Source organism: Hoplias malabaricus, chromosome 2, assembly GCF_029633855.1.
Source record: "Hoplias malabaricus isolate fHopMal1 chromosome 2, fHopMal1.hap1, whole genome shotgun sequence".
Lineage (NCBI taxonomy): Eukaryota > Metazoa > Chordata > Actinopteri > Characiformes > Erythrinidae > Hoplias > Hoplias malabaricus.
The window spans coordinates 67,112,176-67,122,141 of NC_089801.1; the positions used below are offsets into that span (position 1 = coordinate 67,112,176).

At 45.4% G+C, this 9,966-nt stretch overlaps 1 protein-coding gene across 1 annotated transcript; it reads left to right on the top strand.

The window, feature by feature from the left end:
- The first annotated feature begins 3,390 nt into the window (after positions 1–3,390).
- Positions 3,391–8,816, top strand: inab (internexin neuronal intermediate filament protein, alpha b). Its single transcript, XM_066659815.1, has 3 exons — positions 3,391–4,624; positions 6,344–6,468; positions 7,174–8,816. The coding sequence occupies exons 1-3, from the start codon at positions 3,524–3,526 to the stop codon at positions 7,427–7,429; spliced, it is 1,482 nt and encodes a 493-aa protein (XP_066515912.1). The 5' UTR covers positions 3,391–3,523; the 3' UTR covers positions 7,430–8,816.
- The last annotated feature ends 1,150 nt before the right edge of the window (positions 8,817–9,966 follow it).

The window sequence follows — 9,966 nt, forward strand, 5'->3', positions numbered from 1 at the left end:
CAGACATTATTTTTTTTTCTAATTAGATATCATCGTTTACTAATAGATTTGAATAAAATATATAGAAATAGCCACTTCTTTCTTTGATATTAATTTATCACATTTCTCATACTAATCTCTAAATTTCTGATAACTAAACTTCAAGGAAAAAAAATACCTGGTTTGATCCAAAGGCTAGTAGTTCGATCAGTCAGCCAATCAATCAAATTTTTATTGCCATAGCACCTTTCATTAAAGCAGTTCTAATTCAACCTGTTTAAAAGACTGATGCCCCGTTGTTACAATAACCCCAAGATGATAACTCAGGCAGCAAATGAAATAAATAAAGAATAATAAAAGATTTAGCAATCAAATTCAGTCAAAGTACAAACCCTACTTCCAGAAAACCTGTGGATATTTTGTAAAATTTTGTTAAATTAAAACAAGAATCTGTGATTTGTTGATGCTCTTAAACCTTTATGTAATTTGACTCAGAAGTGCTTTGGAAAATCATTGTGATTAACACATTCTGTTTCATTCATTCATTCATTCATTCATTCATTATCGTAGGTCCAGAGCCACGGGCGCAAGGCAGGAATACACCTTGGAGGGGGCACCAGTCCTTCACAGAGCAACCTCAATCTATGGACACTTTGAGTCGCCAATCCACCTGCCAACGTGATTTTTTGGACCATGGGAGGAAACTGGAGCACCCGGAGAAAACCCACGTGGACACAGGGAAAACACACCAAACTCCTCACAGAAAGTTACCCGGAGGAAACCCACGCAGACACAGGGAGAACACACCACACTCCTCACAGACAGTCACCCGGAGGAAACCCACGCAGACACAGGGAGAACACACCACACTCCTCACAGACAGTCACCTGGAGGAAACCCACGCGGACACAGGGAGAACACACCACACTCCTCACAGACAGTCACTCGGAGTGGGACTCGAACCCACAACTTCCAGGTCCCTGCTGCCTACCTGCTGCACCACCGTGCCGCCCACAGTCTGTTTCATGGAGCATCAAAACTCTATGCAGGAAGAAAGCCTTGTATCAATTTTGATATAACAAATGGTTCTAAAGACAATGAATGTGTTAAGTGTGTTCTGTGGTAAGAGGAGTTCACATTTCAGCTGTATTCAGAATAAATGGACCTAAGTTCCATTAGTGTACGAGTGTCCACAGCATGGATAACTTGCATATTTTAGAAGTTATCATAGATGCAGAGGCATATATTGGTATTCAAGATTAAATTTATTGTGATTTTAGAGTGACAAATGCAGCCATCAAGGCATTACCTTTCCTGGGAAGTCCATGGTTATTTCAGCAAGACAGCCAGACGTCATTTAACCTGTGACAGAGTATGTGTACTTAACTGGCCTGCCTGCAGTCCAGGTATGTCTCTTATGGTGCATCATGTAAAAGAAAATTAGATAACACCAGCCACAGAGTGTTGAGCAGCTTAAGTATTATATCAAGTAATAATTAGCAAAAATTCCACTTGCTAAACTGAAACAGTCTGTACTCTCAGCTCTCAAAAAATGTAATTAAAAGGAAAGGCGATGTAACATAGTGGTGAATATTAACCGGTCCCATATTGGACTGTGTTGCTGGTATGAAATTCTAAACATTTCATTCATTCATTCATTGTCTGAAACCGCTTTTCCAATTCAGGGTCGCTGTGTATCCGGAGCCTACCCGGAATCACTGGGCACAAGGCGGGAACACACCATGGAGGGGGCCCAAGTCCTTCACAGGATGACACACACTCACACATTCACTCACACCTATGGACACTTTTGAGTCGCCAATCCACCTACCAACATGTGTTTTTTTGGACCGTGGGAGGAAACCGGAGCACCCGGAGGAAACCCGTGTAGACAAGGGGAGAACACACCAAACTCCTCACAAACAGTCACCCAGAGCAGGACTAGAACCCACAACCTCCATGTCCCTGGAGCTGTGTAACAACAACACTATCTGCTTCGCCACCGTGTCACCCTAACCATGTTTATATTTAAAAAAAAATGCAATCATGATGTTTAGTGAAAACTCCAGATGTCTTTTCTTTTCTTTTTTTCAAGAATAAACAAACACAGCTTCTTGTTTTTATATAATATAAATTAATGTTGGAAAAATGTCTTAAAAGTTTGTATAAATCTGTACTGCGCTGCACAGTTGATGTTGTTTAGACATAAAATGACATTCAAAGAAAAGCCCTCCCTGTGTCCGAAATGGCTCCCTATTCACTATGCCCTATATTATTCACTATATAGTTCACTATAGGGAACTGGAGTCAGGAGGGTAGTGGATGATTTCGAACACTACTTCAAGTTCGAAACAAAACAATGGATTGTGGGTAATCTGATATCTGTTAGTATACATGGGTTGTTTGAGTGCACTGAAAACTGTCCACTATGTTTTCGGGCACAACTACAAGATGGCGGAACTCCAAAACAGTGCCCCAGAAAGTGAATAGGGGACAGTTTCGGACACAGCGCCTGTTTTTCTTGCGAGCAGTGTGAGCTGTATTTCCAGGGGTTGGGGGGGGGGGGGTGGAACTTAGCCGGTGTTGTCAATGATTTCAATGCTAAATGCACAGGGGTCTTGAGTGTGTCCAGCAGAGGGCGGTAGTGCACTGCAGACTTGGTTACTTCAGTCCAGACGCTGACTTCATACATTCGAACGTGACGAGGCTAAATTTAGCAGAAAAGGCTGCATAGGAACCAGAGTGGGCCGTCTGTGGTAAAGGAAAGGGCAAATCGGAGCAGAACCTACTCGGATGAACTCCAGAAATGAGCAGCTGAGGAAGAGAGTCGTGAAGAGACATTGTGACCAATGTCTTGTCAAATAGATAAAGTCATCATGAAAGTTAGACAGCATCTTTTGTTGTAGACCCACCATTAATTGAATTTAGGCCGCTTATAGAAGACATCAGTCATATGCCACTTCTTTAACTGTATACGAGTCTGTGTATATCTCTATATACACTTTCAATACATGGTCTTTCAATGAAAGCAAAGTGAACCATGCCGACTGCACTGATGTAGAGTAATGAATGTAATTCAATGCAGTATTTTTTTTAAAGTCAGCTCCAGCCTTCCTGAGAGAGGATAGTCCTCTGATGTTTATCCCACGCAGGGGTTTGCCAGGATATTTATTTATTTATTTATATATTTATTTACCTACCCGCTGACATCAGCACTGCGCCAAAACGGACAGTTCCAATTCGAGCCCCACCTCTTTCCCCCTCATTCCCAAACTTTACCCCTTCTTCCTTTTCCACATCTTCCTCTTCTTCCTCTATTTTTTCTTCTCCGAGGAAAGCGTCTCTTCTCGGCTGGCTTTAAAGGCGGGGGTCGCTCCTCATCCCTTCTTCCATTTCAATCCGGGACGCCGAACTTCCCGAGCTATTGATTTGGGCCGCTCCTGCGCGTGGGCTCGGCCTATAAAAAGGGAGCGGCGCATCCCTCCATCCATGCACTCACCCATCCATTCATCCCTTCACCCTTCTCCTCTACTTGCGCGCAATCATGAGCTACGGAGCGGACCTGTATTCCTCCTCCGGCGCCTCCTCCTCCTCCTTCTCCTCTTCTTCCTACCGGAAGATTTTCGGGGAGTCCCCGCGGTACTCGTCCTCTCCGTCCAGGATGAGCGGCTCGAGGAGCGGCTACCGGTCTGCGTCGCTGTCCCGCAGCGGAGCTCCGGTTCTGAGCGCCGGGTATAAGCGCTCAGTAGTGGGCGCCGGCTCGGGCTCACGCGCCCTCTATTCCTCGCCGTTTATGTCGGACGCTTTCGACTTCTCGCAGAGCGCGGCGCTCAACAACGAGTTCAAGATCATCCGCACCAACGAGAAGGAGCAGATGCAGGGCCTCAACGACCGCTTCGCCGTCTTCATCGAGAAGGTGCGTCACCTGGAGCAGCACAACAAGGCGCTGGAGGGCGAGCTCGCCACGCTGCGCCAGCGCCAGACCGAGCCCTCGCGCCTCGCCGAGCTCTACACGCAGGAGATCCGCGAGCTGCGCGCACAGCTGGAGGAGGCGCACGGCGAGAAGAACCAGATGATGCTGGAGCGCGACGGCGCCGAGGAGGAGCTGCAAAAGCTGCACGCGCGCTTTGAGGACGAGGCACGCGCGCGCGACGATGCCGAGCGCTCGCTCAAGGCTTTCCGCAAGGACGTGGACGACGCGTCCCTCGCGCGCCTCGACCTGGAGAAAAAGGTGGAGGCGCTGCTCGATGAGATCGCCTTCCTGCGGCGCGCGCACGACGAGGAGGTGGCCGAGCTCACGAGCGCCGCGCAGGCCTCAGCGCAGGCGTGCGTGGAGGTGGACGCGTCGGTTCTGCCCGACCTCACCTCCGCGCTCAAGGAGATCCGCGGGCAGTACGAGGCGATGGCCTCGCGCAACCTGCAGTCCGCGGAGGAGTGGTACAAGTCCAAGTTCGCGGACCTCAGCGAGCAGGCCAGCCGCAGCAGCGAGGCGGTGCGCGCCGGCCGCGAGGAGCTCACCGAATGCCGCCGCCAGCTCCAGGCCAAGACCATCGAAACCGAGAGTCTCCGCGGCACCAACGAGAGCCTGGAGCGCCAGATCCGCGAGATGGAGGACCGCCACAACCTCGAGATCATCAGCTTCCAGGTGAGACGCGCATGTGTGGGTAGTTCCAGCACAGGGTGGTGGTTAGGTACATTTCTTTCATGCACAGTGCCTATAGTGGACTGGTCAGTAACTTCTGGTATCTGGAGGGCGTCAGGTCCACCACTGCTGACCCCTGATCTTAGAGTCTGGATCTGAGAACAAGAGTTGAGGGCATGGCACGGTGGGGCTGAGGGTGTCAGTGCCACACAGCAGGGTCTCAGGGTCCTGGTCTGATCCCGGGTGACCCAGGATGAAGCACGTACAGTATGAATGAATGGTTGCTATGAGATAGGACCTTCAGGGACTTTTGCTGAAGCTTTTAATATTCACTGATATTCACCAACAAGGCGTTTTAGTGCAGAAGCTGCTGATTTTAAACTTCCATTTAAATGCTGCAACAAAGGCAGGCTTGCAGTGCCCCACCCTGAGAAGTAAAACCCTCCTGCTAGTCTGCCCGAGTCTGTGAGCTCTGCTTTCACTTTATTCACACGGTCTTGAGTCATAACAGCTACAGAAATACATTTTGAGTAACAGCTAAACTGTAGACAACTATATTGAGGCACAATTCCACTTTCCATCATCTCCTCTGTGTTGAATTAAACCCATTAAACCCTTTGTTTGTGTTTAGCCCCTCCCCTAACCTTGCAGAATCTGTTTGGACTGGGGGTCACACTAAAGACCAGTATATGGACGATGTCCTCCTTGTTTCAGTGTTGGGTTCTTTGTCTCTCCGAAGGCTGCATTTAATATTCTATTCATGTTCAGCTCCTTTAGCCTTATCTTCAGAAAATCTATATTCAAATAAACTGTAAATACGCTTGTAATCAAATAAGCAAAAACAAACGCCCCTCTGTTATGGGTATATTACAGTATAATGGTATGCAGTTTTGTAAAAACAGCCTGAGATCAGTGGACAATAGAGATCAAAAACCACTACATGGGCGTGACCTCCCCCAAAAAACACAGTGAGAGCAGCATGAAGCAAAGATGTGTTTCTGTTGAAGCAGTTCTTCTCTACAGATTGAAAAGTGTTTGTAATGTCCTTCCTTCTCAAGGTTTTCTAAAAACAAATATTGAAGGCAAAGAGAGAGAGAGAGAGAGAGAGAGAGAGAGAGAGAGAGAGAGAGAGAGAGAGAGAGAGAGAGATCGAGGGGGTGAGGGTGGTAAGGATCACTGGCTGGGTGTGATCTTCACCTTTAGCTTAATGCCAGTGTCCTCCCTTCTCTGTCCATGGTGCTGAGATCACTCCATGGAGAAGAGTGGCCACATCTGAAACTGTCCAGAAATAGAGGCCAACACATAGATGTTAAATATTTATTATTTAAAACATTATTTCAAACTTTTTATTTTGTGAAAATTTTTTTAACATCATAGAAAAAGGATATGAATGGACCTGACATGAAAAAAAGACATGAATGGATATGATTATCCAGTTTTTAGGAGGTTGGGGTTAGGGTTAGACTTGCAGTGCCCCACCCATAAAGAAAGCCAACTCTGACCTGTCAAAGGCTTCCATCCCTGCTTCACTGCTGTTTGTGGAATTAGTTTCCTGACTCCCTGCTCCTTAGAGGTTTTCACGGGAGGACAAAGGTGAATACACTGGTGTATGCACTAATCTTCGGAAAATTGCTTTCATTCCAAAAGTCAGTCAAGTGGAAAATCCCTCTTGATTAACAAAGCTGTTCTGACGCGACTTCTTCCGAAACGATCTTTCTCCAGGAGGCGGTTGGAGAGCTGGAGAACGAGCTGAGGAGCACTAAGAGCGAGATGGCTCGTCACCTGAGGGAATACCAAGACCTGCTGAATGTCAAGATGGCACTGGACATTGAGATCGCGGCTTACAGGTAACAAAGGAGCTGTTTGTGTTTTACAGTTAGGGAAGACGGATAATAATTCTAGATGCACAGCAAAGTCCAGCACTTTTATAATAACAGCTGAATTATGCAAATATTGTGTCATGTCATTTGTCAAGTCATTAAAATATTGTATTTTTTTTATTGTAATTGCACAGTGTTCACATCTGCGTTTCCAAATTCCAACATCAAACCTGATTAAAATGGTTTAATGTGATATATGTTCAATAGCTGAATTAAAGCTGTGGGTTTTGTTTTGTGCATTGATACTGACATGGTTCTAGCCTTGCTACAGAATTAGTACAGGAACGAGTTGGTACTTGCTTTGAACTGGTACTGAACTGGATTAGAAGGGTGTTAGTGGTATTGAAGTGGTATTGAAAGGTGCTGGTACTAGTAATAAATAGATATTGAAATATGTTGGCACTGATATTGAATTGGCATTGAAACTGGTTTTGAGACTGTTACTGAATTTGTATTGAATTGGCTTTGAAACGTGTTGGTGTTGGCATCAGAATCAAAAGTACTTGAACATATCCAGCTCTAAAACAATTATTTCTATTATCACACCCGTGGATCTAAATCTACAGGCAAAATTAAGAGCACCCACATTTACCTTACTTTACCCTTTTGGTCACATCTCTCGTTCTTCTCTCTTGTTTGTTCCCATCCATCCCCTCTACCTCCCTCTCTCAGGAAACTGCTGGAAGGTGAGGAGACCCGCATTGGTACGGGAATCCCCTACCCCATTTCCAGCTCTATTTCCAGTGGCCAGAGCTACAGCTTCCAGAGCCGTGTTTACACCGGCTCCAGCAAGACTGTCAAGAAGGAGGGGAAAGAGGACGAGGACAAGAAGCAGCAGGAGCAGAGCACCAAGTCTGATAACAATGCCTCCAAGAAGGGTGAAAAGCAAGAATCTGGAGAAGTCAACGCTACCAACCAGAAGAACTAAACCTCCTTCCACCCTTCCTCCTTCTGTTCCCCTCTTCCCTTTCCCCTTTTCCAACACTAGTTTTCCCAACTATGCTCTTAAAAATAAAGGTCTACAAGAGTTCTTTGAAGTGAAACCTTAGAGAAATTGCTGTTGGTATGACATAGTGGGTGCCTTCCATCACATTCGATACCAATGAGTCCTTGGGCTACATTCCTAAAGCTACCGTACAATTACGTCGGCCTAATGTGTAAATTAAAACAATATATCACTGTAGGTTCTTTAAGGAATAAGGACTTTTCTAAATTTGGAACAATATCCACGAAATTTGAAAGCTCTATATGTTAGTGGTCGCTAATCTTATCCTCTGCAGGTTTGCATTCCAATCCAGCAGAAGCAACATCTCATATAGCAGTTAAATAAATGATTAATTGGAGTGAAAATCTAATGTCACACAGGCCCTTGGTAGGGGTTTTCCCAGAACTCTGCATCCAAGTGGAGGACTCTTTAGGAACCTTTATTTTTAAAAGTCTAGGGATGTCTCAGAATATCAACGTATCCCAATGTATCAATAAACTCTCTCTTTCTCTCTCCACGTATTGAATACAGCACTCTCGGTAGCAGGGCGTCTGTCCCTGTATGGTATTCTGCACACTACTGAACACACCTCAGGTGTCATACGGTCCACTCTCTCCGCTAAGTTCACTGTTAACCGATCCAGGTTCATGTTCCGCATTAGATGTCGTCTGTTGGAAACCCCTTAAGTGCACTGCCACGGGCTACTCTTATCACATTCCAAAACAGGATGTGTGCACTGTGCATGTGTGGTGTATTGTGCGTATGTATGTGTCAACATGCACAGTGCGCTGAGGGCAAATGATCTCAGTCAGTTTGACTCGCTAACTGTAACTGTATCTTTCTTTGGCAGGCACAAATCTAGGGAGAGACTGAAAGTACTTGACTAAAGTCGGAAGGGAAAGCTAGTGTTTCATGCTGCACAAATCAAGGTTTTGCTCGCAAAAACCAGCACAGGACTTGACCCGCAATACTGTCTTTGTCCGAGCCTTATTGCTCTGTGCCATGGCAATGCTGTTATTCGCTGACTGTACAGCACCAAGGCCCCTATCACCTCATATATTTTGTACTTGGGAAGGCTGGGCTGCACTGGTCTCCTCTCATTATTCCATCATGCATTTGTTTGTAGATCCTGATCCTCATAAAAGTGTGCATGGTAGCTCCTGAAGAACCCCCCTACTTAGACCAACCTATGAACCTAGTGTTCTTGTCCTAGAAGTCCTAGAAGGTCTAGAAGCTCTAGACTCTCCCTGTTCAGGGCTCATCTTGGTGCCAATCTTGACCCCCCTCCCCCACCCACCTCCCTTCCCCCTTTTCCTGAAAATGTGAAAGACATGAGTGTATTTTGCTGATGCTATTGATGCATGATGTTTATACCCCGATTGCATGGTAACATTATATCCAGCAATCCTCTATTGCCATGTGGTAGGTACGTGATAAAGGGCAATTGTAGTGCCTCACTTTGTTTTCAGTGTATTTCTCTGACCACGCCCAACCTTCATTTGAATACAAATGGCTTTGTCCACTAACTAGCCACAGTGAGCGTGAGCTCAACTTGAGCTGATGAATATATGGCACAATGCTGCTGATGACTTTTCCCATGCTGTTGGGTGCTTGTGATTTCAAACATGACACATTTCATAGATGATAAACAAGTTTTGTCTTATATCCAAACCCTATCACAACACATTTCTACTATTAGACACAGTCTTAAAGAGGAACAGTGGTGCTGTCTAGGACTTCATGTGACCTTGTTTAGGCTGTTGTAGGAGAATGTGGTTGTTTGAATCTGAGAGAGAGAGAGAGAGAGAGAGAGAGAGAGAGAGAGAGAGAGAGAGAGAGAGAGAGAGAGAGAGAGAGAGACCTGTAATGTAGCAGCTTTGAGCTTAAGCTCTCTCGTTTGCCAAACTGAAAATCTTTTAGCACAAATGCATGAGCTGATGATTTAAATGCAATGAATTTTGTAGGTTATCTATAGATTCTGCACAAACCATACATCATCCATTTACTCAAAATGACTTTCAGACCCTTAACTTCACAAAGCCTTATTATCTCACGTGTCATTAAACTTAATTAAATGGACCACTGGCTTCTGACCTCCTACCATGAAAAGAACATCATATACAGGCACAGTCTCAGACCCAGCTGGACTTGTAATGTATGTAAATGCATGTAAACCAACAAGTCGGCAATGAAAGTCCAAAAATAGGCTTGATATGGGTCTGCACAGTTATGCTTTAAATCCTGGTTGGACTTGTAATCTCACAATCAGTGCTAGCGGCTTTACCGGAATTCCACTTGAACACTGCCAGGTTCATTACACCATGACTTCCTCTTACGGATGTTGTTGTCACTCCCACTATGTTAGAGCAAGTTTCACTTCTACTTTGTGACTGGCTAACAATATCTTGTGTTTATCTTGCTACCTAGGGATTGATTACCTGTCTGGGTAAGCAGACTATGCCACTAACACTATATCAGCT

Excerpts from the sequence above, each read along its gene's own strand:
- inab (XM_066659815.1), top strand. The coding sequence starts at position 3,524 with ATGAGCTACGGAGCGGACCTGTATTCCTCCTCCGGCGCCTCCTCCTCC. Across the intron at positions 4,625-6,343 it reads TCGAGATCATCAGCTTCCAG|GAGGCGGTTGGAGAGCTGGA; the intron begins GTGAGACGCGCA and ends ATCTTTCTCCAG. Across the intron at positions 6,469-7,173 it reads ATTGAGATCGCGGCTTACAG|GAAACTGCTGGAAGGTGAGG; the intron begins GTAACAAAGGAG and ends TCCCTCTCTCAG.